Source organism: Magnolia sinica, chromosome 5 (assembly GCF_029962835.1).
Source record: "Magnolia sinica isolate HGM2019 chromosome 5, MsV1, whole genome shotgun sequence".
Lineage (NCBI taxonomy): Eukaryota > Viridiplantae > Streptophyta > Magnoliopsida > Magnoliales > Magnoliaceae > Magnolia > Magnolia sinica.
Window position 1 is genome coordinate 102361815 of NC_080577.1, and position 27835 is coordinate 102389649.

Below are 27835 nucleotides of genomic sequence, written 5' to 3' on the forward strand. Positions count from 1 at the left end.
TAGAAGAAAATCAATACTCAGATGTAGTCTCTTCCACAATCTGCAATGTTAGACAATAAGCTGACTGCCATAAATTCATGTTTGCCCACGAGGATTAGGACCCTCCAAGGGCCTTAATATCATCACAACATCACCACCAAACTCCCAGAATATCAAATCTCATACAAGATAAATGTAGACAGATACCGTCCAATTGTCCAAACAAGCAGTCCTTAAACCACCACCATGGGAATTTACAACAACTTGCAGAGGTCTCCACATATCATAAAGGTGGCCCATAATGTAGCAGTAGCACCCTTCACATGAAATGTGTCATCCTGGGGTGAGGAACCCGTTGATAATTATTATCTGGCCGGCCTTGGACAGCTCTCTCGGCTGACGTAGCCCTCTGATGGAAATAGCTCCTGCTCATCGAATCTACACTTCCTGTTTGAGGATTGTGGTTGGGATGAAAAGGGCCCCACCACTGATGAGACTCGCCTTCAGCTGGGACCCATGGGAGGGATGCAATGCCTTCTCTGACCCACCCATAAAACCGATCAAAATGCCGTCCGATACCATCACTCTCTTGTGGGTTCCTATTCATAGACCCAGAAAAGGAGAACCCATAGAGGCCACCATTGTCAGCTGAGGAATTCGTTCCGGCAGAGGAAATAACCGTCAAACCCCTCTGCCTTGTTCTCCTGTTCGGAGTAAATGGGCCACTTCGAAGAGAAGAGGATGCAGAATGCTGGTATATATGACCAACATGCCCACGGGCTTGATTTCTAGCATCCCCTACAAGGGGTGGTAGTAGTGAGGCTGCCAAATTGCTTGTGGCACGTGCAACAGTCCTGTGATGATTGAGAACCATGTTGACATCAACCAAAGGAGAAGAGCCCTTGAAGGGAAAGTTAATACCTTTCAAGGTTTGCCAGCCCCAATGCACCATCTCAACAACGTGGAACACATGCCAGGCAGGCCATTTGAGCTACATGAGGTGGACACCACCACCCATCTACTACGGCAAGCAATGGACTGTTTAAGAAAACTTGCCAGCATTCCAACATTCAACATGCACGTTGCCTGCCTGATCAGTAAAATGGCCTGATTTCTTTGCCAGGGCATCTTCATGGGAGGTCTAGGACTCCAGATTATCTTGATGCACAGCTCAGATGTCCGCATGTAGAGGTGCATGTGCGGCGAAAAATCTCAGTACCGTGACACTTTTTTTTTTAACACACACTCACGCCCACATGCACACCCCACAATGGGTACTCGAACCCATGCCCTCTGTGTTGAAACTCTTGTGAGTCTACCACTAAGCCATGAATAGGGACCCAATGCCGTGACACTTACCCATGGACCCCACCAAGAAGATGATCTGGCACAAGGTAGGCCACCCCTCTATGCAAGTAATGGATGGTTTAAGAAATTGACAATGTTCAAACATTCAAAATGAGAATGGTGAAGTCCAGACTATTGTGTGGGCAAAAAAATCTGTGGTGTGACATTTACCCATGAATAAAAGGAAGGGGTGTGCATACGGTGGACCCCACCATGCAGATGATCTGGCGCAAGGTAGGCCACCCTCTTTGCAAGCAATGGACAGTTGAAATTGCCAATGTTTCAACATTCAACATACGCATGGCCAGCCTGACCAGTGAAATGACCTGATTCTTTGCCAGGCCGCCATCATGGCAAAGACCAAACTATCATGTTGGGCAAAAAAATCTCATAGTGCTGTGACACGTACCCATGAATAAAAGGAAGGGGCTGAACGTATGATCCTGTTCTCTGCGGACCACTTGAGTCATTCCTTGATAACCTTGCACCCAATTGCGATGCAGGCTGCTCTGTGTTGTTTACTGAACCACCAGACACTGGAAAAGGAACAGAAGCCTGCTGCCAATTGTGGTGACGTGGTTCTGATGCAGAAAAACCATGAGAATTCAACACATTGCTTGATGATGATCCACCTGATCCAGTTGGATGCCGATGAAATGAGGTGGAATCGGGGACGGCATCAGCAGAATTTGAAGGCATGTGATGTATAGCATGAGGAAACCCGTGGAGAGCAAGATATGGGCACACATGTGTCCCACTTGGAGCATTTGGATGGTCCCCGAATACTGTGCTTCCTAGAAGATCAGGATCTGTTGTGGAAATATTCAAAATAAAATCACTATTCAACTCCGAGAAGAAATTTCGCAGCTGGGTCTAGAGTATTAATGGATAAAGATTGCTTACAGGTATTTAGCTGGGGTTCGCCTTCCCTGCAAGTGGAAAATTCTCAAATGTTAGTAGCCTCAAAACTAAATAAAATCAGGTTAGAAACAAAAGCAATTAGCAAAAAGGTTTCTATAAAATATTATTTGGCAGAATCAGAAACTGCATTAAACCAATGGCAAGACAGGATTCTTGTAGCTGATCCAAATTAGTTGAGATAAGGCTTAGATGATGATGAGAAACTCCAAAACCAGCATTCGTCTTAGAAGGCAGCATTTTCCCATGATGCTATTCAAATATTTTTTTCCATAAATATTTTCATAATTGTTTGATTATCATTTTAATTTATAATCTTTTGCCAAAGCTGAGCCACATTCGACAATAGACCCATATCCATATCGTGTCATATCCAACTCGGGAGCTCTAAAACAAGTTCAACTGTTGAAGGATCTGAGTATTATAGGTTTGAACATTGTATAGAATGATACGAAAATATCAATACAGCTTAAACAGATTCTAATGTTGTGCGAGATACTCTGACAATATACTTGGCCATGACAAGAGTGCATGCTTGGCCTCGGTGACAGTTTGTGGGAGGCTTCTAAGCCTCTTTATTTACTGACTTGGATCCAACTTGTGTTTAGTTGGGGAGGTTACATAAGGTTACAATGGAAATAAATCAACCTGTTCAGCATGCAAAATCACAAATTAAGTAAGATTTAGGTAGTGTTTGCACACAATTCTACTCAATCGTTTTTGAGTCGATACTACTCGAACTCAAAAACCATTAACTTTGCAATTGAAAGTTTTTTGCAAACTGCAGATCATCTATTTGTCCAGCACATCACCAAATTGCAATTCGGCCTTTGAGTGTGTTTGGCAAATACAATACAAAATGGAATTTGGTTTGTCGCTTTCTTAGAGTCGAAGTAGCATTAGGTGCACATGATATATCAGGTCACGAGATTCATCCTAACCATCTGATCAATGGCCAATAAAATGGATTTAAGAATCAGTTTGATTGGGTATTCTAACCATCCAATCTATGTCCAGGAAAATGGATGGTCCAAATTAATTATTCTGGTCTAGAACATCCATCATGTACGTTCCACCTTTGATGGACTCTTAACAATCAATAATCACTTTGATAAGGTGATTCTAACCATCCGATCAATGGACGGGAAAATGAACGGTCCAAAAATATTCTACTGGAAAATGTATGACCATTGATCTGGACCACCTATCAAGTAGGACCCGTCCTTGATTGACAATAACTCTCAACAACCACTTAACTAGATGATGCTAACAATACGATCAATGGCCAAGAAAATGGATGGTCTAGATTGATTAAAATAGAAACGTAATCACTGATAAGGACTATTTACAATGTAGGCGCACCTTTAATTGACCATAAATCTCAAGAACCATTTTGATTGGATGATTTTAACCATTCGATCAATGTCCAAGAAAATGGATGGTCCAGATTAATTTTAAAAAAAGGTCTACTTGTTGATTTATCATGTAGGCCTCACCTTTGATTGAGTATTGTTCACTAATGAAATTGTGGGTGCTTCCACGATCTACAATGATGAAAACTTGTTGTCACTTGATGTAACCCATGACTCGCATCGTTTGATGAGAAAGGTGGCCAGACAATGCATGGATAGAGATTTCGGGCACATCTTCTTCATCTTCAGGAGTTTCAGCCACTCCATCAATGGGTTCATCGTCTATTTCTAGAAGAAACAATTGTTGCGTTTTGATTGTGTCCCAGTACAAACCGCTCGTCGCAATTGTTGCACAACCCTTTATTGCGTCATGCTTGCATATCGGCCCAACTAAGGCATCGCACCGGAGGTCCCCCTTTAGGTTAAATCATGGATGTTGGTATGACCGAGGAAGTCGGGCTTGGGTTAAGAGTTGTTGTAGCCTCTCCCAGTTTAAAAATGGTCGAGAAATGCAATTGATGCGGGACAATTAACCACTTGCTCTAAAAGCTCGAACTGTTAGAGTAGGGCGAATTAATCCCTTTATCTCATAGCCCAGACCCCACATCTCATGGGTTAGGACCTCAACCGAACCCCCTTCGTGGGCCCCAAATCACATGGGCCGCCCACCCCGAGTGTGTCCCCGCATCCCACGGGCTACCCCACTCGAGCCCGGTGTGAAATGCGCATCAATCACCCCTGATAAAGAGTCTTGAACACGAGACCTTCCCCGTGAGCCCCGAATCACATGGGTCACCCACCCCGAGTGTGCCCCTGCATCCCACAGGCGACCCCACTCGAGCCCAGTGTAAAAATGCCCCTGCATTAGCAATGCACTTTTAGAAGTCGATACTCTTGCATTCGAGCTCGCCTAATGGCATCTAACATCGTGGACAGGCAGAATAGCTTGATCTCAGAACGGATCTCCTCTTTTAGCCCCGCAACAAAACACCCGACTAATGCCTTCTCGGGCCAATCCTCCACATGATTCGTAAGTTTCTCAAACTCCCTTTAGTAAACGGTACCTGTTTGGCATAGTTTGGAAAGAGCCTTGTCAAAGTTTTCGAAATTGGACTAATCGAAACGTACCAATAACACTTGTACAAACATCAGCCAAGTCATCCTACTCTTCACCTTCTCGTACCACTGAAACCATTGGTTTGCTTCACCCTCCACATCAAAGTGTTCCAAAACGGTAACGATGGGCGTAACAGCCACCACCATTACCATTATGATACGGGTTGTAACGGCCGTTACAGCCCCTGTATCGACCATTACGGCCGTTTTTTATTTTTTGAAAAATGCTATTACGGGACTGTTACGGGGCCATTACGGCCCGTTTTTCTGTAACAGCCATTTCGACCCCGTAATGCGTAACAGTTATTACTATTATCGTTACGTAACGGCCGTTACATAACCGATTTTGAATACCTTGCTCCACATTGAATGACACAAAAAGTGTTTTATCTTCTTCCGATGTATTATGAAATTGAAAATTTTGCTTAGCTCGATGAATCATTATGTAGGGTCTGGTCCCTCAAATTTAGGAAAATTAATTCGAACATACCTCCCATACATGGCTCGGCCTCCATTGGTAAATTCTGAATCGCCATTGTCCTGGCGGTAGAGACGGGCATTGCTTCCCCCCGTGTCACTCAAGTGCTAGTTGGTCTCTTGTTGAGATCGTAGAACCTAAACCAATTTATGGGTGGTCTCTTGTTGAAGACATAAGGTTGCCATTGATTCGTTGATCCCTTCCATGGCGGATGTAAATTCCTGAAATTTTTGCTCCAAAAACAAGATACAATCGTCCATTTTGTGCCTGGGCATAAGATGATTGAAACTCCGATACCAAATAATACGAACCTAAGATGAATAGCAGCAGAAATCAGCCCAATTTAGAGGATGGACATGCCTCGTGCAAACACAAGAACATTGGCAAATTCTTCTCCCCTTCATCTTAAAATAGACGATTACAGATAAGGGTGTACACGAACCGAGCTAGCTCGGTTAGCTCGCTCGAATCGGCTCGGTTCGAAGCTAAGTTCGATCCGAGTCGAGCCGGTTTTAACAGCTCGAAAATGAGTTCAAGCTAGCCCTAGCTTAACTTGACTCAGTTCGATATGTAGCTTGAACCCGGCTCAATCGACTTGGTTAGGTAGGTATAAAAAGTTTTAAAAAAAAAAAGAAACCCCTTAGCATCTACCCCCTTTTTGTTTGAAAAAAGAACCGGCCCGTCGCCCAACTAGCTCCCTGCCTCTCTCTCTGCTCATCCAATCATCCCGCCCAACTAGCTCCCTGCTCTCCCTCTCTCTCTGCTCGTCCAGTCGTCCCCCTCGACCAGCTCCCTACTGCCTCCCTCTCTCTCTGCTTGTCCAATCGTCCCGCCCGACCAGCTCCCTGCTGCCTCCCTCTCTCTGCTCGTCCAGTCGTCCCGCCCGACCATCTCCCTACTGCCTCTCTCTCTGCTGTCGAACTAGAACTCGGCTCAAAAGCTAGAGCTCAAACTCTGCTCGAAAGTTCGAGCTTGAACTTGGCTCGAACTCGGCTCGAACTAGTCCAATCTACTAACTGAGATGAGTTGAGCTGGAGATGCTGGCTCGGTCACCGAGCCGAGCCGAGTTCAAGTTGGGTCTGCCTGGTGACCGAGCCAAGCCGAGTTCGAGTTGGGTCTGCCTGGTGACCGAGCCGAGTCAAGCTGAGGCCAGCTCGACTCAATTCGGCTCGACGTACACCCCTAATTACAGATAGTTGTGGCATTCCACAATAATAGCAATTCAAAAATAACTACCGAGGAATAGTAACTACCTAATCTCTCTTCCTCTATCAAGGTAACTAAATCACTGGATTGATGGACTTCTTATTCAATTAAAACAACTGCTAAACCCTTGGGATCGTAAGATTTCACCACACTCTACAACCAATATCCACAATGACCCACTCTGTGGTGGCACTCACTCTGGCCTCTATTTGAGGTAACCCTTTCCAGGGTATGGCGAATACACTTTGGTTATCCAAATAGCCCCTTCCACTTAGCGGTTGCACTCTAGTTGCTCAGGTAGCCCTTTCCACACCGTGGTAGCTTTCACTCTGGTCCAGGTTACATTTCCACAGGTCACCCCTTCCATGACTCAAACATGAGACATGGTGTTGGCTCTGATACCAATTGTTAAGAACCTAACCACTACGCTAAAAGTCCTAGGACTGATGGAACGTGTAAAGCTAAGCTATTAAACCCTTGGGATCATAATATTACACTTTCATGTGATGATATGGAAAGGGTGGCTAATGTGGTAGATGGGGATGACATGAGTGACCTGGAGTAGGTGGTTTAATAGTTGTTTTAATTTAATAAGAAGCCCATCAATCAAGGGATTTAGTTACCTTGACAGAGGAAGAGAGATTAGGTAGTTACTATTCTTGGGTAATTGTTATTATTGTGGAATGCCACAACTATATGTAATCGTCTATTTTTGGATGAAGGGGAGAAGATTTTACCAACGTTCTTGTGTTCGCACAAGGAGGCATGTCCATCCTCTGAATTGGGCTGATTTCTACCACCATTCATCGTAGGTTCGTATTATATATATTATCTATTTCACACACACACACACACACACACACACACACACACACACACTATATATATATATATATATATATATATATATATATATATGTGTATATATATATATATATATACACATATATATATATATATATGTGTATATATATATATATGATGGTGCTTATATGTGAGCTCTTGCCAAGTGTTCAATTAAAATGATTGTATGAGTCCGTGGGATAAAGGTAGAAAAGCCCACTAAAAGTGTTTGCCCAAGTCTTTCAAAATAAGACTTTGCCCTTTTGTGTCATGCATGTACATGTACATGGGCGGTATAAGTGCATCATTGACTTGAATAGGAATTACGATTTTTTTATTTAAATTGGAGTGAAATAACTTGAGATCCTCATTTGAGTTTTAATGTCTTATTTTAGTTTTACACATTTGGCATGTGTAAGTTGTCATGCGCTGGGCTGGGCCAGTCACAGGCACATAAGCTATTATATGGCCTGGGCATGGGCAATTCTTTGGATATTTTTTTGGACATGGGCCGAGCTTGGGCCAGCCTAGAGGATTGTGGTGGAATTGGATAGCATGAAGCCCAGCCCATCTACAGCCCTAATCACTCCGGACTTTATATGCTAACATGTTGAATCTGTGACCTTCAAAGAAAAATGCAGAAAGGAAGCAGTCAAACTTACTCAAACCATGATGCTAGTTGCATAAATCCACGGACAGGACACCATGGAAGTCCAAGTGGCTGCAAAAGAACATTAACCACAATACCACATAATAAATCACTTGAAAATGGATGAGCAAGTTGAAGTTCTAAGCAAAGAAATTTTTGAGTGTATTAGGCCAGGCAGTAAAAAGATGCAACAGGATAGACATTATTGAGCAGAATTTAAATGCTTAAGGCCTCTTATGATGAATGAAAGAATAATATTAGTGCCCTTGAACATATCTCCAACAAATATATCATTACTTTACCTGGTCATACTTGAATTAATCAGTCTAAATATTGCATCCAATACCATATTAACACCAGTAAATATCATAAAGGATGGTCATTGATGATTCAAAAGTAAAATTCTTGTAATGTACAAGATTTCACCTTGGCAAGAAAGTTTAACAACCCAATAATACACCCCCACAGAAAGAGCACCAGCTAATTGAGTGAACTCACTAGGTTCATTATTAACTATCCTCTTTTTTTTAGCTGATTGATTGCTTAACTAACACAAATTGATATCAGAGGGGTTTTACCCATCAAACATATGAAAACGGATAAGACACGGCAAAAGTTCGATAATCGGCTTCTGACTGACACCACTCCATCCATGCTGGGGAATGGTTGCCGCAAGTACAAAAATGGTTCAAGTCTCAAGGAAAAAAAAAATCAAAGAAAATTCATTCCCATCTGGTAGACTTAAACTGCTCACAGAATCAAGGGTCAAAGTCCCAGAGTAGCCATACCCAAGTCCGGATCTGACACTCCCACATGAGAAATCTAAATCAATTTGATTGGCAAGAACAGAAAACACAAGAAAGATCAAAAGAATTTGGAAGAGAGAATTATGAAATCAAAAACAAATCAGGCAACTCCAACCTAAGAAACCCTAGATAGTGAAGAGAAACATCCACTGAGACTACCAGAAACAAGATCAAAGCAAGAAGTGCAGAGATCACAATTCAATTTAGTGGTAATTTCAAATCTTGAAACACAATTATTAACAATAAACAATAAACACTCCATAGAAACCACCACCAGAACTAGCAGCCCCATGCTACAACCATTGAAATATCCATAGAAACCTCCACTAAAAGTAGCAAATGTGAAACCTATGCAAAAAATATACAGACATCATAACCAAATCTACTGATTTGAAAAGAACCTCCAGTAAATAATCATGCACTAGATCTTGATCCTTTACCAGACTTTAAGGGGCGTTTGGAAATCCAAATATCAACTACCCCACCAACTTCGACACTTGTTGGATGAGAGGAATAAAAAAGTGGGTGTTAAATGCCCAGTGGTCATTACAATACCCTATAACCTGGCATTTACAACTTCCAAAAAGAAGCTGGATTTTCAATCAATAGGTATTATCACTGGTTCTCCCTCATATTGCCCATGACTCGATACTCCTCCAAAACACGTCGCATGCAATAGGGTATTGTGACGACGCATCTGATGGGCTGATGAGGACATCCGAGCACCATATCAAGTATATCAGAGGAGACGAGTTGTGGCCCACACCCTGGTTTCTATATGGCTAGATGATCATTACGTGGAGCCCGGCTCCAGATCATAGGTGTGTGGAAGAACCTGAAAGCATATTTGGTGCATCATTGAAGACCCAATAGTGCGGAGATGCAAGTGGGATGCTTATTGGGAGCATGGAGATACATTTTACATGTGTACGTGGAGACACGTTTTTCTCCTTAGCTGGCGGTTATTTTATATTTGTTAGACAGTTAGGGGTTTAAGTCTTATTTTGGCTTAAAAGTATGAGGTGCTTAGGACTTTTCCTTATTAAGAGGCGTCTTTTTGTAAAAGTCCAAGTTAAGACTATTTAAGGGTTATGGGAGCCCTAATTTGAGGAGGCTATGATTATTATGAATGACAGAATGAGATTTCTCTATTAGGGTTTTTCTCCTTGCAATTTCCTGTGATGGGAATGGTGTGAAGCCATTAATCTTAATCTAGATATGTTTTCTTCTTTCTATCTCTATTTCCTTCAAATTTTCCTTTTATTTTCGACTTTTCTCAACACATCTCCACAATATTCATTCCCAACTCTCATCCTTATCAAACCCCAAAACAAGTACATCAAAACCCAATCTAGACCACATCAAACCCTAACCTAAACTAACACCTTTTTTCCCTGCTTGTGAACAAAGTCGTGAACAATGATCTTCTCATTTTCATTCCTCTTTTCTCATATTTTCCTTACCTTTAAACCCCAAGTTCCTAAATCCCCAATCCCAAACCCTTAAGCCAATTCCCAATTAATACAAACCTAAAATATTTGACCCTTGATGGACATATGTGAATCCCCTTAAACATATATCAATCCATATGCTATAAATGGAACCCCCATCTTCCATTGGGCCTATTTCTCTTTGATCTATATTTTGAGGATCCATACTGCAGGATTGTAGTTTGGTCTTGAATCTAAACATAATTGCTTACTTGAGTATCTTTTATATATGTGATAGATTACATATTTTTATGTTTCTCATTGATATGATAATCCATTGATTAATCTCATGACATCGTTTAGCCTTGTCTCATGACCTACATCAAATTTTAGTATCAGAGACAGGTTTAGCATAGGGTTTTCATACTACAATTAGGGTAGGTTTTCATATTGGTGTGTCCAAGATTAGTAGACTTCCCATTCTCATAACATTGCATTTAGAGTCTTTAGTTCTTAGGGTCCCCATTAGATACTCAGTTTATGCCCACTTGTATTGGGCGTAGTTTTGGTTTGCATCCCACAATGAATTCAGAACAGCTTGCTGAGGCTATCAATGCCATCAATAACCGTCTCGCAGCCATTGAGGCCCACAATAGAACTACCAATAATCAACTAGCATCCCTCAAGAATGAGACCCAAACTCACGTGACCCAGCTAGAAAACTCCCTTCAAGCAAACCCCGACGACGGGGAAGATGGCCAATCTCAAGCTAGAGATCAATTTAGAGGAAACCAAGTTAGGGGCGTGGAAGAGGCCGTGGCCGAGGTGTTGGTTGTGGTGGGGTTTGTACCCAACCACCCCTTGTGAAGTATCAAGACCACCATGATACTGATGAGCGTATTATGAAAAGTGTGAAGATTGAGCCCCGAACTATGATGGTCACTTGGATCCTAAGGCATTCCTCGATTGGCTTGCGGACATGGACCATTATTTTGAGTGGTACTATATGTCTGATTACCGTTAAGTGAGATTCACCAAGATGAAGTTGGTGGGCCAAGCCAAGTTATTTTGGACTAATGTTGAGCGGAAGGTGGAAAGGTGTAGAGATGACCTGGTCTCACTGTGGGCTGAGATGAAAGAGATTTTAAAGGAGAAGTACCTTCCTCTCTCTTACCACTAAAGACTTTTGGATCAATGGCAATCTTTTCATCGAGAATCAATGCTCGTGGCTGATTACATCGCCAAGTTTGATGAGTATATGATGCATTATTACATCGAGGAGGACCAGTTAATGATCATTTTCCTGTTTCAAGATAGGCCTCTAACTCGAGCTTCAGCGTGACCTCATTCCTCATTACGTTAGCACCCTAGAGCATGCTTATCAAGTGGTGCAAGAACGTGAGCGATATCTGAAACTACAATTCGTGGGGCAATTTGACTCTCACGAATCTAATGTCAAGACCACTCCCCAGGAAGTTAAGCCTAATTTTGAGAGTCAATCCAAAGCCCCAACTAGTACTCAATCCAACAATAGGGATGTGAAGGGCAAAGGTTTAGCTAGTACCAATTCAAGAGGAGGAAAGCATACGCGGTGTTACAATTGCCAAGGATATGGCCATTTTGCACACCTGTGCCCCACTAAAGAGCGAAATAAGACCCTCTTGATTGAAGATTGTGATGAGAATGCGGATAATCAGGGCGATTGTAAAGAATAAGAATATCAGCCCGAAATTGGTGTTAATGATGAAGAAGCTAAAAGAGTTAAGACCGTGCCACTTGAAGTTGTCAAATGTGCCTTAGCCCAGGCTAAAGAGAGTGATTATTGGCGCATGAATTCAACTTTTCACACTTACTTCAAGTGTGGTGACAAAAACTACAAGGTGATAATTGATAGTGGCAATTGCACCAACGTGGTCTCTGCTAGCACCGTCTCATTTGGGTTTGAAACTCGTCCCTCGCCCCCATCTCTATCGAGTTTCATGGGTTGATGCATTCTCGATAATAATTTCTCAGCAAAGTCTCATTCCCATTTAGTTTGCTTCCTACAAAGACACGTGGTGGTGTAATGTCTTGCCTATGGATATAGGCCACATCATTTTGAGTAGACCTTGGTTGTATGATCATGATGTGACACTATTTGGCCGCCTAAATAGGTGTACATTTATGTATGAAGGTAAGAGGATAAAGCTAAATCTTCTTCCACCCAAAAGCATCTCAGAGAAGAATGAGGACATCAAGAAGGGTGATCCTAAATATGTGAGGAAATCCCAGTCTATGTCTCTCCGCATTATAAACACCAAAGAGTTTGAAAGGGAGACTAAAGCTGATTCGATGATGTATGCTATCGTGGCAAGAGAGGTAACACTCAAGATTAGCGTCGAGTGGCCACCTGAAGTGAATCCAATGTTGGAGTTTAGAGATCTTTTTCCTGAGGATCTATTGGATGAGCATCCACCTATGTGGGACATTCAGCATGCCATTGATCTTGTCCCTGGGTCGACCCTACCAAACCTTCCTCACTACCGAATGAATCCCATGAAGCATGTAGAGTTGAAGAGACAAGTTGATGAGCTCCTTAGGAAAGGATTCATTCAAGAGAGTTTGAGTCCATGTGCAGTGTCAACCCTCCTCACTCCTAAGAAAGATAGCACTTGGCGCATGTGCATGGACAGTCGGGCCATCAACAAGATCACGGTCAAGTATCGATTTCCTATACCGCGCCTTAACAACATATTGGAAATAATGGCTAGTGCCAAGATCTTTTCTAAGGTTGACCTCAACAATGGGTATCATCAAATACGTATTCATCCAGCAGATGAATGGAAGACAACCTTCAAGATGAAGGATTGGCTATATGAGTGATTAATCATGCCTTTTGGCTTAACCAACGCTTCGAATACTTTATGAGAGTGATGACCTAGGTGTTGAGACCATTTATGGGTAAGTTCCTGATGGCATACTTTGATGACATCGTTATTTATAGTACCCCCAAGAAACAACATCTCCACCATTTGAGGCAAGTTTGCGGGGTCCTTAGGACAGAAATTATATGACAACCTGAAGAAGTATTCTTTAATGTCTGACAAAGTAATCATTTTAGGGTTCATTGTGTCATCTGAGGGCATGTCTGTAAACCCCGAGAAGGTCAAGGCTATAGTCAATTGGCCTGAACCGCAAATTATTTATGATGTGCGTAGTTTCCACAGCTTAGTTACCTTTTATAAACAGTTCATTCAAGACTTTAGTTCCATTATGACTCCTATCACGGATTGCATTTTAAAAAATGAGAGTTCAAGTGGACTAATGCTGCCTCCAAAGCTTTCAAGGACATTGAGGCGAGCTTTAGATAATTGACCCATATCTTCTTAAGTATCACCGCAGCTTTATATTGCTAACGGCAATCTCTTCTTAGCCAAGGGGAGTTGATGAGGGCATCCGAAGAGTGCATCAGAGGAGAAGACGAGTTGTGGCCCATACCCTGATTTTCTATGGCTAGATGATCATTACATGGGGCCCGGCTCCGGATCGTAGGTGTGTAGAAGACCTCATATGCATATTTGGTGCATCATTAAAGACTCTATATTGAGGAGATGCATGTAGGCTACTTATTGGGAGCATAGAGATGCATTTTACATGTAGAGACACGTTTTTCACCTTAGCTAGGGTTTATTTTATATTTGTTAGAGAGTTTGGGGGTTATGTCTTATTTTGGCTTAAAAGTATGAGGTACTTAGGACTTTTCTTTATTGAGAGGCATCTTTTGTAGAAGTCCCAAGTTGAGACTACTTGAGGGTTATGAGAGCCCTAATTCGAGGAGACTATGGTTATTATGAATGAGATTTCTCTGTTCGGGTTTTTCTCCTTACAATTTCCTGTAATGGGAATGGTGTAGCCATTAATCTTAATCCAGATAGGTTTTCTTCCTTCTATCTCTATTTCTTTCAAATTTTCCTTTTATTTTTCACTTTCTTAACCCACCTCCACGATATTCATTCCCAACTCTCATCCTTATCAAAACCTAATTCAAATCACATCAAAACCCAATCTATACCACATCAAACCCTAACCTAAACTAACATCTTCTTTCCCGGCTCGTGAACAGTGTCATGAACAGTGATCTTCTCACTTTCATTCATCTTCTCTCATATTTTCCTAACTTTTAAACCCCAAGTTCCTAAATCCCCAATCATAAAACCCTAAATGCCCAATCCCAAACCCTTAACCTAATTCTCAATTAATCCAAACCTAGAATACTTTACCTTTAATGGGCATGTATGAATCCTCTTGAACATAGATCAATCCCTATGCTATAGATGGAAGTCCCATCTTCCATATGGCCTATTTCTATTTGATCTACATTTTGAAGATCCATACTGCAGGATTGTAGTTAGGTCTTGAATCTACACATAGTTGCTTACTCGCTTATCTTTTATATATGTGGTATATTATATATTTTTATGTTTCTCATTGATATGATAATCCATTGATTAATCTCATGATATCATTTAGCCTAGTCTCATGTCTTGGATCATGGTCAGAGTGGATTTCACATACACATCGTGGTAGGCCTAGTAAAAATCAAGGGTGAGCATCCCTCTCCCAACTGTTTCCCTTCACATGGCCCACCTAAATCCTAGACCAGCTTGATTTTTGGGCCTTGAACCTAACATGGGCTGACGCATCTGTTGATCAGAGTAGATTTCACATATGCATCACGATGGGGGCCACCCCTACTTTGCTTGCATGTAAGGTCTACGAGCAGTTCACAGGAGACTGGGAGTATGAATATACATACATACATACATATAAATGTACATATAAACACACACACGTGTCTTACCTGATATGCATACAAAAGACAAAAGACAAAAAAAAAAAAACTAAATGCATAGAAACCATGATTGAATCAAGTAACTGCACTTAACAAACTCCATAGAATCCACCATCAAACTAATCATGCTGGACACAAGAAAAGAGGACTCATCATCAATGTTTTAAATAGCGTTGCGCAGCACATAGCGCAGCATAGCTAAAGTGCTACATAGTGCACATAAACAGTGTTTGTCCACTATAATGTACGCTATTTGGGGCGTAGCGCACATAAATAGTGTTTGTCCATTGTAGTGTACGCTATTTGGGGTGTAGTGAAAAACGAGCGTAACGTATGCTAAAGTGGGATTTCGATTTCAAGCTTTAAAATCTGAATTTTTGGGTAGGACCTTTATGTTAGTTCAGCACCAATTGAGAAATGGTGGTGACCATCCTCACACATGGCAGGAATTCAGACCATCAAACAGTGGGTCTTATCATGATTAGAGCATATCTCTAGAATCACACCTATCAGACAATTGTAACCATCTCTACAGGTATGCCAAGTGTAAGGCTAAAGAGTCACAACCTGTGTATTCAATGATAGTAATGGTGTTATGATACAGCCTCAACAGCCATTATGGCCTCTCTCTTTTTTTCTTTTGCAAAAATAAAAACCTGTATCGGCATCATAACGGAGCATTTTTTCCATAACAGCCATTATGGCCCCATAATGCGTTAACGGTTTCCACCGTTACCATTATGCAACGTCCATTGAGTGACCATTTTTTAATACCTTGGTCATAACATTTTTTAAATGGTATAAAAAACTAACACATGAGGCTATCTCTAGAATCATGGTTAGAGCATATCTCTAGAATCACACCTATCAGGCTATTGTAACCATCTCTACAAGAATGCCAAGTGTACAGCTAAAGAGTCACAACCTATGTATTCAATAACCGTAACAGTGTTATGATACGGCCTCAACAGCCATTACAGCCTCTCTTTTTTCTTTTGCAAAAATAAATACATGTATCGGCCTCATAACAGACCATTTTTTTCTGTAACAGCCATTACGGCCCCATAACGCGTTAACGGTTCCCACCGTTACCATTAAGCAACGGCTGTTACATGACCATTTTTTAATACCTCAGTCGTAACATTTTTTAAATGGTATGAAAAAAACTAACACATGAGGCTAGCTTTATAAAACATAAGGTTTTCAATTTCTAAACCCCGTAAGGTTTCAAGTCTTCTGCCGAAGTGTGGTCAAAGGCATTCTAGGCACATGCCTAGGATTTTGGACCTATTGTGCCTCACCTAGACACTTGATGAGGCGTTTACCTCAAGCTTGCACCTAGTGCCTACCAATTGGTAGAGCCCGAAGCACCTATGGCTTTTTGTGCGACTTACCCTTATGGGCACCTCACAGGGAATTTACCAATTAATAAGCATACAAGTAGACATGAAAGGGCTTTTAGGCTCAATTTCAACAGCTATTTTCATTTCTTTTCAAATTAAAACTTAAAATATTCTTCACCAAATTTCGAGAATTTTTCTCATTTATTTTTCTTCTTCATTTCTTTCTTCCAATAGTGTGTAAAGATCATCAGATAGGATTTCTCTAAAGCAATTTGAGCTTTTGTTGTTGCCACACAAGACATTTAAGGTGAATAGAGGATTTTGGGGGAATTGTACAATTTAAGATTTGAAGATCTTGAAACTTAAGATTATAAGGTGATGAGGACATCCGAGTAGCAGTCAGAGTATACCAGAGGAAGAGGAGAGCTCCTGTTTCTACATGGCTAGGTGATGCATACATGGGTCCAGTGGGCCCAATTCAAGTGCCTAGCCCGTTGAAGAACTCGCATTCATGATTCTGCATCTTTGAAGGCCCCACATTGGGAAGATGCATGTGGGCTACTTAGTTGGACCATTCCAACCGTTTAATCATCTTCGTTGGACATTTTAACCATGGGCCACAAAATACTTTAGTTTATTTAGTTGTTTATATGTTTGTTATTTTTTTTCTTTTGTTTAGCTTACATTTTTGTTGAGTTTAGGGAGTTATGAACAAATTTTATTTTATTGAGCATCTTTATGTGAAACTTTGTTATCTGAGAGCGTCTTTTTGTAAAAAGTCTTTCTAGAGACTATATAAGGCTTGGACGTCCACACCCTAGCCTATGATGGAACATATGAAATAAAATTCTTCTTTCTCATTGTTTTGAAATGAAGCAAAACCTCCTGTGAATGGAGTGGTGTGAAGCCATGGAGTGATTCTACTTATCTTCCATCTTATCCTCTTCATGGTATTTCTTCTCCATCTCTACATCCCATTCTCTTTTTTTCTTCATCCTAAACTTTCATTCTTCTTCCTTTTACAACCCCTTCATCCATCATAATCATCATCATCAAGCCTTAACCTAACCCAACCCTGACCACACCCCTGTACAGATGCACCTGTCTGTCCGCATGATTGTATGGACAGAACCGTATGGTTGTCCGTACAGACAGCCCTTCCTCCCTCTTTGTTTCTTCTTTTTTCCCTCTTGCACTCAATTCCATTTCTTCCAACCCTCACCCTAAAAACCCCACATTTAAACCCTCTAAAACCCTAATCCTAATTTCCCTAAAATCCCCTAATTTCGCAAAAAATCCAATTTTTTCCAAAATCTCAAATCCCAAAACCCTAGTTCTTAAACCCTTTAATAAACCAAGAGATTCCCTTTAGAAATAGATCAATTCATATAATAGATGGAAGGCCTACCTTCCATAGGTCCTATCTAATCATGTTTTATAAGATCTAACTGACGGGTTGCGATCAAGTCTTGAATCTGAGCATAGTTACTTGAATAAATTAAGCTTATGATTAGTTAGCATTATTTTGTGCTTTAAGTTGTTCTAGTTAATCCATTGATGATCTCATCACATCATTCTAGGTTAGGCTACATCATAGGGTTTTGATGGTTTAGGGATTTTTGGTAAATTTGTGGTCTTCAATTGGTGAATTTGAGGGATTTGGGGAAAATGGAAATTTTTGGATTAGGATTTGGATAAATTGAGAAATTAGGATTTAGAATTGGGAAATTTAGGGAAATTTGTGATATGGGGATTTGGGCTAAGAGAATTTAATGGCATTGACTTTAATCATTTAAAAAACAACTTATATCTATAAGTAATTAAACATTAATATTTTATTATGTAAAATTTAAAATTTGCACCTAAAATTTCAGGTGTGCACCTAGGCATTTTGGGCGCCACGAGGGCAGGTGTGCCTAGGGCCTGCCTAGCACCTTTAACTAGACTGGTCTACCATACTTCACCTCTGGCCCCATATAACCCAAGGGTTTTAGTGAATCCAGGTATCGTGGAAAAAGCAAACAATGAATGGCTACAATTAAATGACAGAACAAAGGTTCGTTCAAAGTTTCAACAGCACTCTTCTAAAGGATGACATGGATAAATTAATATAATGTCACTGAGAAGTTGCACATTTTATAGGAAATAGCATCCCACAACTTGGTTAAAAATGAGTTTTAGGTAAAAGTTTACCAGCTCAGAATAGCTCAGATCATAGAGGTCTTCATTCACCAACTCTTCAACATTATGTTCAGCAAAAGAGCGGCATCCATTCGCATACAGCCATTGGCCTTTTTCAACTTTCCGACAGTTTGGGCACTGCATTGCTCCCTTTGCATTAAATGCAGAACCAATACAATCTGGCAAAGAACGGTAAAATAGTCCCATTGTTAGAAAGGTAATCACACTGCAGAAAAGCATCATTGTTGAAAATCCCCTACAAGGAAGCATGGGGAGAACAATGCCAGAAAATAAAGGAAACAAATACATGTTCAATGCAGGAAGCAGATTAACACTCATTCAACAGTAGAACAAGTGCAAATAAATAGATCAAAAGTCACCAATCCTCTAATTGGAAGGAAAGGACCTGTGTTGACTACAGATTGGTAATGGCTTGTATGGACTTCCATTCTTGATGACCGAATTGTTAAAAATCATGACTACACAGCCTCCATAAGTTTTAGATTATTCACAACTCTTCCATGTTTAGTTAATTATCATGGTTTGATTTTCTGTTCCAGTAGGTTCAAGATTCAAGGCCCTTAATGTTTTAGTTTCCAGTATTTTTTTGTCAAATTGCTCACCTTCCATCAAATTAGGTGGGGTTTCATCAAGCTTTTCCCACTGGGCTATCAGCAGCTACCAAAGCTATTTCAGCGTTTCAACCACTTCACCAACAGCTACAAATAAATAGATCACTAGAAGTAGAGAGAGAGAGAGAGAGAGAGAGAGAGAGAGAGATTGTGTATGTTCCATACAATCACCAAAATCAGCAACAAAACAAACAGAAAAGTTCATTACATTAGGTAAAATCACTTAAGACCTACAAATAGATCAAAAAAAAAAGTCAAATCTTTAGGCCAAAATTGAGAATATGGATGTGACCATGCAAAAATCATTTGCTACTGCTATGAAATTGCTTATTCATAACTTGTGGTGGCTGTTTGAATTTGGGCAAAGTTGGATCATGACAAGCAATCGGAGTAGTCATATATGTCCATGGTTTGTTGACCTCCTTGTGCATGGGAACTAATGCACTCTTGGACAAGTATCATGGATGTATGACCATCAAACCATGGATTGGGCATCTTGGGTGGAGAGGCGGAACTAGTTATCAATGGCACTACAATTTCGGTACACATGATGATCGCACTTATACATCCACATGATGGCAGGGAAGAATGAGGGGATACATCGAGAGCAAGGAGCCATGCAAATATGGAATTGGAAGGGGTAGATCGAGAGGCAATGGATTCACATAGGTGAAGGGGAACAGAGGGAGATTACATAGAAGGGGAGAAAGGGAACATACAAGAGAGGTCAAAGGAGCGAGGGGAGGTAGTGAAAGGTCAAGAGTTGATAGAAGAAGATCATCGGTGAGGTGAGGTTTGCAAAGAGGGAAAGACCCTGGAAATTGCAAGGAGAAGGCTACAGAAGCTTGGTGAGGAGAAGAGGTGAGGTTGGTGTTAGGGAGGAGGAGAAGAAGGATCGGGATGTGAGTGGGTGTAATGGAGTCGAGGAGAGGGAAGAAGGGGAGTAGGGCAATTGGGTCCAAGTCCAAAGGAAAGGGAAAACATCAGAAGGAAGCAAATGGGATGGGGAGAAGTGCACTTTAATGAAGATCCCTTTTTGTCAAGAACTTCCTAAACGGGTGGTCAAAAACGCATTTCGTCAAGGAGTTTGGCAAGGTAGGGGAAGTGGTTGAGGTGGTTTTACCTTAATCGAGGGGTTTCTTTCATGGCTTTGCTTTTGTTAGAATAGAGAGGGAATCAAGGAAGGCGATAGTAACGTTGAATGGGAGCTATTTGTGGGGAAGACATCTACCGATGCAAAGGCAAAATACAGACTGGGGCTTATTAATAGGGTGGTTACTCATAAGGTTAAGGGGGGAGGAAGACGGGAGAAATGGAGAAAATAAGTGGTATTGGGGCTACTCAAGCTATTCGAGAAGGGGATTACTCAATCATTTACTAATGTTGTTATGAGAAACAAATAGAGCTAGGAAGGAGAAAAGGTGAAGAGTTCAAAGGAGGCAAAGGTCCAAGTCTAGGAAGAGGTGAAACAGGTGTGGAGAAACTTGGAGGCCAAGGGTTCGACAATCAACATCCATCCAAAAGCGCTCGAGAACGCATGGTTGGTGTTCCAACGGCTCTTGGTAGCAATACTCAGAGCTAGCGCAACATTAGAAGAGGTGGGAGACTAGATCGAGAATAGCTATGGAATGGTGGAAGCAGATCGGGTGTTGAAGTATCTTAGCGAAACAAGGGTCCTAATTTTGCTTAGGCCACAGAAATGCTAATAGAATCATCCTAGCTGGAAATTTCATCAGGGATAGTCTGGTTTTAAGAATCTACTAATGGGATAATTGGTCGACTCTAGGTAGGGAATATGTCTGGAATTAATTATGGGGCCTTCCTTTAGAGTTTTGGGTTCATGAGATGTTTCTAGAAAGTGGGAGCCTATATGGGGGAGATTCTAGTCATCCCTCTAATGGAGGGTTGTGCAAAGCTGCGAGCTACAGCAATACATGTGTGAACAACAAAGGAAGAAACACTTCCTGTCTCCAGAGATGGTGACCGTCACCGTCAGCGATGCCGAGATGTCAATGTAGGTTTGGCAAGAATCGTGCAGTGATGGTTTCCCTTGGTCGTCGGTTGGGGGAGGTGGTGGTTTTAGGTCGGAATCAGAGGAGGGGGTATCAGCAAGGGGGATGAAGGTGTTCATGTGGGGTTATCCAATGGGCTACTAGAACATTTCCAAGACACTTGTAAGAAGATGCAAGTTAGCCAGGGAATAGGTGGAGATGTGACAACAAATAGGAAGACAAGTATCCTCTGGCCTAAGCACGGCAGGAATTCATCGAATCATGTGGTGGACACGTGTCCAAGCGAGCATGAGAGTGACGAAGTGTCGAAGCATTTATTACACAGGGGATGTTGTCCTACCTCTCATCAACATGGATGAGAGGGAGACTGCGCAGCAACTACACATTAAGCGGAAGGGCTGGCGGACACGTGTCCAAGAGAGCAAAAGGATGGTGAAGCATTGATTACGTAGGGAACACGTCTCACGTCATGTCAACATGGAGGAGAAGGATATTGCATTGATAAGCACGTGTTTGTCAGCTGGCAAGAGGGGATAGAGGTGCAACACATGTCACGCTCACGCCATGTGTGATAGAGATCCATTTGTACAAATCTAGCCAATGCTAAGGCACATGTACTCGAAGCTTTAAGCGATGGCACGTGCGAGACGAGTCCGAGCTCGAGACTTCTCTTAAGGGGCATCGATCCCTCACTGCAGCTTCAAAGTCAGGAAACGGAGCAAAGGTGGGAGCAATGAATCAATCTTCTCATGCAGCTTATAAAGTCCGATCTCCAGACGAGCACGTAGGAAGGGTGAAGTTGTCACCCATTTCGAAATGCAGTTCCTCCATGGAAGGAGCAGGAGCGATGGTCTTGGTTGACTGTGGACGCATCACCATCCGCAATGATCAATGCGCTGGGAAGTTGAAGTTGCTTGGAGGTGCCTCTCATCGTTAAGGAAATCTCTTCTGATGCATTGGACATCTCTCGGTTGCAATCATTAATGGGCAATGGCGAGGAAAGGCAATTCCTACTGGTGCGACAACAGAGTCTACAAAACTCGCTCGATGAGAAGGGGGTCACATCTGCATGGCAAAAGGTATGCATTGGATTAGGTAAGCTTTGAGGGAAGTTGGGATGATGGTAGGGGTCACGTTTGGAGACCGTGAGGAAGATTACATGGCCCTATTTGAACTTGTTGAAGAAAAGGGAAACCAAAAAGCTCAGGCACCCAGATAGCTCGAGTCTTAGGGCTCTGAAAGGTAAAAGAGAATTGAAGGGTCTTGTTTGCTAGATAAATTATGAGGCAAGAATTGCGCATAGAAGCGGGGAAAAGGGTAGAAGGGATTAAGAAGGTGGTTGATGAACTTTCGGAGAAGGGTAGAAGGGATTAAGAAGGTGGTTGATGAACTTTCTCAATAGGAATGTGAAGGGGTTGTGCTACCCTCTTAAAAGAGTTGAATTAGGAATCTGTAAGCAGTATAAAGTGCAAATTTTCTCTACAAAAAACTAAGATGTGCTCACTACATTAGAAGATAATCAAGGAGATTTGAAGGGGAAAGATAAAGGATTTGGTGGTGATCTAGGACACCAATGTGTGGGTGAAGGAGGATTGGTGGTGTGATTAGTTCTCTCATCTTTGTATCCGTTCTCCATAGGGATTTGGCTACCGAATTCAAATGGGTCTTCACCACGGTTTATGGTCATAATTCTCTAAGTCAACATGTGTTTCCTTGGGAAGATTTGGATGTGGCTTTCAGAAAGTGGGCGTGAGCGCATATGTTTGGGGAGAAGTCTACAAATGGGCAAATCACTCAAACACGACGGAGTTTTCGGAATGGGTGCAAAGGAATGAGTTAGACAATTAGTTGATCTTTCGATGGTCGACGTCAACTTCACATGGTCCAATGAGCAGCATAAAATCATCAGGTTGGAGTTTGATCAGTTTATTGTCTGATCAGATTCATTGAAAAGTTCCCTTTAGTTAGCCAACTTGGTCTTCCAAGGCCTATTTCGGATCATTGCTTGATTTTCTTAGAGGGGGAGGACAATTAGGTCCCTAGCCCATTTAGATTCGAGCTCTCGTGGCTTGAAGTGGGTGGTTTCGCTGAGTTGATGAGGGGATGGTGAGCGCCATTCTCAGTAGAAGGCCATCCTAATTTCGTTTTGTTCCAAAAATTAAAGCTCCTCAAAGGCAAACCTATTAGATGGAAAAAGGTGTTAAGAAGTTGAGGCAGGAGTTGGGATCCATTCTTAATGACATCTAAGCGCTAGATATTAAGGAAGAGGGGGTAGAGTTGGAGGAATAAAACAAGGAGGAGGCTCTTTCTCTCAAATATAAAAACCAGTTGAAGGAAGAGGGGATAAGAATGTAAGCAACGAAGAATAACGTGGCTCAAGGAGGATAAGAACACAATATTTTTCCATGGAATTGCAAGCGCAAAAGCAAGGAACAACAAGATCTATAGTGATGAGGACATCACTTCACGTACACCCTTGCGTACGTATCAGAGGAGGCGGACCGCACCGATTTCCTTGTGGCTAGGCAATTATTTGTAATCGTGCTAAAGACCCCATGTGCATATGCGAGCATCTGGAAGGCCCCACACTTGGAAGATGCGCATGGGCTACTTTATGGACTGATCCAGACCGTTAGATCGGAGGGACGTGACAATCAGGTTGTTGGATCACATGATCAGGCCATTGATCGTGGATCATCCACACTAGTTTTAGATTTTATCAACATTATAGGATTTAGTTTTGTTTATGTTATGTTTGAACATCATCATAAGTGTTTTAGTTGATTTTAGTTAGACCATGGTTATTTTCTTCAAAATTCACAAAACAGGGTGTTAATTGTAATTTTTCAACTTTCTTAAAGCTATAAAAAGAGGGTGGGCATGTGACCCTCTCCCTCATTAGGTTTTGTGATTTTTTAAAAAAAAAGGCTCTTGCTTTCTTCTTCTTCCATCTTCATGCGATTTGAAGATACTTCTATGTGATTTGGAATGAAGATGCTAATCTTCCAAGCCAATCGTGCTAAAACCAAGAAAATCAGGCCAAGTCACATTGAAACCATGATAAGCCTGGTTTTCTTGACCCAGTCAAACAGTCAACAATATGACCTAGTTGAGTCGAGCAAGACTCAAATGTTGACCAACCAGGTGAATATTACAAAGATCTAACTCATCCCTTTTTCTAGTGAAAAGCCGCATAGTATTCTGCTATGGAGGATTCACGCAACTGATAGGTGTGGACCAAATCATCATGTTGAGAATCTGTGCTACCAATGGCATCCCATATTTCCTTGGCAGTCCTTGGAAATGGCAATCTACTACTAATACTATGCTGCATAGAGTGGAGCAACGACGACATGATAGTCAGATTCTCACGTTCCAAATCATCAATTGATAGGCCATCTGCTTTTGGCTCCTTCCTACAGCCAGTTATGTGGCCCAATTTCTTCTGAGAATCGATAAACATTCTGGCCAACTGATGGTTCTTCCATCCAGTTTCACCATCATAATTACTAATCCAAGGAGATGATCGTGTCCCCAAGGTCACGCTGTCTTTTTATCACCCATTCCAACACTGTCCCGCATATATACAACCCAAGGAATATGCCATGTAACAAATGTATAACTCATAAACCAAAAATACTCACCATATACTGGAATCCAACAAAGCCATAGTGACTTAGACGAAGTACACAACGACAGGCAGCCAACCGGGACTCAAGAGGCTTCATCGAACAACACTAGTAAGAGAGAAGGGCATGGAGCCTCCCGAAGAGGTCGGATGGGCTCGATGATGGGGTCTAACTGCCATGGCTGGGTCCACTTGGGGATCCGGGAAGAAGGTACAGCTATACTTTGAAGAAAAACAAAAAAGAAAAGAGAATGGAGGAATGAAGAAAGAGAAGGAGAACTAGGGCTTTAATACCCTATTTTTGATACCATGAAGAAGATGGAAAGAATAAGAAAAGAGACGTTTTGGAGATAGAAGTTGTGTTCCCACCAGCATTGAATGACAATTGCTAAAGGTAAGATGAAATATTTTTGCCAGCCATATTTAAGGAAAGTATTTTTATTTTTAGGCAGTAGGCAGGGAAAGGAAAGGAAGGGCATTTTCATGCAAGCATTGAATGAAGGGTGTGCTTTAGCCTTAAGGCAAAGCTAAGAATGTTGCTCAGAGAATTGAATCAGCACGAAACAATGACTAGGCAGCCTCATGATATGATGCACGACACAATGGCTTTTATTGGAGAAAGTTGTGTTTGCTGCTTTGCGGGACTCCATCATTGAGAGATCGAAAAATTAGTCGCTTCATGGAAAAAGGGATATCTTTTGGTGATCAAAGCACCATTGTCAAAACCACACAATCCATTCTCCCAGTTTACAACTGTCGCTTTTTAAGATTCTAGCTTCCATTTCAAAGAGACACCAAAAGTTCCAAAGAGAGTTCCAAAGAGATTTTCTTTGGAAGGTGGGAACGATAAGTGCAAGTACCACTCGATCTATTGGAAGTAGCTTCAAAAGTCTGAAAGGAAGGGGATATGGGGAGTGGGGGTGGGGAAAATAAGAGATAGGTATTGGAGTCTCTTGTGTAAACCATGGTGGAGATCTAGAAGAGCAGGGACTTTGGATAAGGGTAATTTGTGGCAAATATGGTGTTTTTAGTAAGAGATGGAATCCTGGGGACTAAAAGCAGGGAAAGGGATCCAAGATTTGGAAGACAATAAACGAATATGGGAATGATCAAAGGACGGCGAATTCCTATGGAGAGCACCATATTTAGGACAGGAAAAAGGGATAAGGTGCAATTTTAGGAAGATATGCGTGTGGGAAATGAATCTTTGGCATCGACTCCTTAGGCCTTATAAAGTGGTCAGAGATAAACAGGGTAGTGTTAAAGGTGCCTTTGAATCATTGGACACAGAGTGGTTTAGAGCATAATCTTTAGAACGGATCTTACGGGTGAGGATTTGGCAGTGTATTTTAACCTTGTGGCAATTTTGTCTGGCATGTTCATTGCGGACGATACAGACAACGCCAAGGTATGGAAATGGATGCCAAGTGGGAACTGAATTTGATGGATAATCTTTTGGTAGCTCGGGCCCATGCAAATTGGTGGAGTTCTAAGAGATGATAAAGGTATGATTATCAAAGCTTTCTGTAGGGCAAGTGTGGGAAGGACCATGGCTCTTTCTGAAGGATTGAGTATTTTTGTGACAGATTTCTTACGAAACTTGATTGTGGAGGGGGATTCCTCGGAAATCATACCTTGGGCTGCTTCTGCGAGGTAGGAGCCATGGAATTTGTCCTTCACTTCCGATGAAATCCCATCTCTAGTCTACCCAATAAACATTTCATTTGTCTCTAGAATGGTGCCTCCCTGTCTAGGGAGGGTGCTAGTCGTCAGTCTCATTTTATTTGGAGATTCCCTTCTTCCTTGGACATTGCCCTCCTTTCCATTTGAATAAAATCATTATTTTTTGCAAAATAAAGAAGAAACGTACATCTGAACAAAGAAACTTTACACATTATATGTCAACTAATGCAAGGATAACTGAATAGGGAAAAAAAATCAACTAATTTTAAATTTTAAAGAAAAAAAACATTGATAGCAGTATAAACTTCACAAGAATCAGAAATGACAGTGATAGGAAACAACAATGGAATGCCAATTCAATGAAAATCCTACAAATAAAAGAACAGATAGAACAATATACAACAGAAGAGAGAGAGAGAGAGAGAGAGAGAGAGAGAGAGAGAGAGAGAGAGTATACACTACGCTCATGAAAACCCGCAGCAGCAGAAATAGAAAAATTCATCATAGAATGTGAAATTGATTATTGCATATGAACAAAAATGAAATGATGTGCCAGCAAGAAACATATGAATGAAGGAAAAGATATTTTTTTACGCCATAAATCAGAAGGGTGCATTTCATTCAACGCATTAACTACACAGATGGGGGCCCAAATTCCATGATCCAGACCATTCATCTGGTGCACCCCACTTCCGTCTCTACCATACCACCCCAAAAGAAAATATCATCCATTGGGTGGTAGTAACAGAGAAATTGGTGGCCAGCAAACAAACCATTTTATCCAACGGTCCACATCCAACAAGAAAGAGGACTTCCCAGGTAACGTCACCAGCACATGATGGGTCCCACAAGATAAAAGGCCTGGATCATCGAAATCTAGACCCGCGAAAATCAATCAAAAACATAATTTGATTGAATAGCTAGGCAAAGATAGTGCATTTCCTCAATTTTATTTTTTTTTAAAATGGAAATAAAGGAATCGCATACCTAAATGGAATTCATGCCCGCATTGGAGCTTCGCGATCGATCTCTCCCCTCCATCAACCACGCATTCCAAGCAAATCGAGCATTGCTTCCGATCTTCCTCCGAAAAACCCAAACTTTCCACGTCCATTGCACTCACCTTCTCCTTCTTCAACAGAGCGCCAAAAATCCACTCACGAGAAATTACAAATACCCCCTTCTATTCTGCTATTCCAGACCCTGTAAACCCCCTAAAAATCCCCACCGTGTCCTCTTCCCATCGAATCGAAGCTCAAATCCAAAGGTGGAAAATTCTCTGAAATGAATGAATTACAACGAGCGAGGGAGAGAGAGGGAGAGAGAGGGAGAGAGAGAGAG

The 27835-nt window shown here is 41.5% G+C and overlaps 1 protein-coding gene across 2 annotated transcripts; it reads right to left on the bottom strand.

Annotated features, from left to right (window-relative positions):
* LOC131246475 (E3 ubiquitin-protein ligase IPI1-like) lies at positions 1 to 27835 on the bottom strand. Of its 2 annotated transcripts, none has more exons than XM_058246642.1 (6): positions 27482 to 27835; positions 18552 to 18718; positions 7962 to 8020; positions 2230 to 2255; positions 1736 to 2135; positions 1 to 833 (listed from the first exon to the last, which is right to left on the bottom strand). In XM_058246642.1, exons 1-6 carry the CDS (start codon positions 27606 to 27608, stop codon positions 299 to 301), a joined length of 1314 nt encoding a protein of 437 aa, XP_058102625.1. In that variant the 5' UTR covers positions 27609 to 27835; the 3' UTR covers positions 1 to 298. The 2 variants fall into 2 exon arrangements, with proteins under 2 accessions (XP_058102625.1, XP_058102626.1); XM_058246643.1 differs by lacking the exon at positions 27482 to 27835 and adding an exon at positions 26952 to 27008.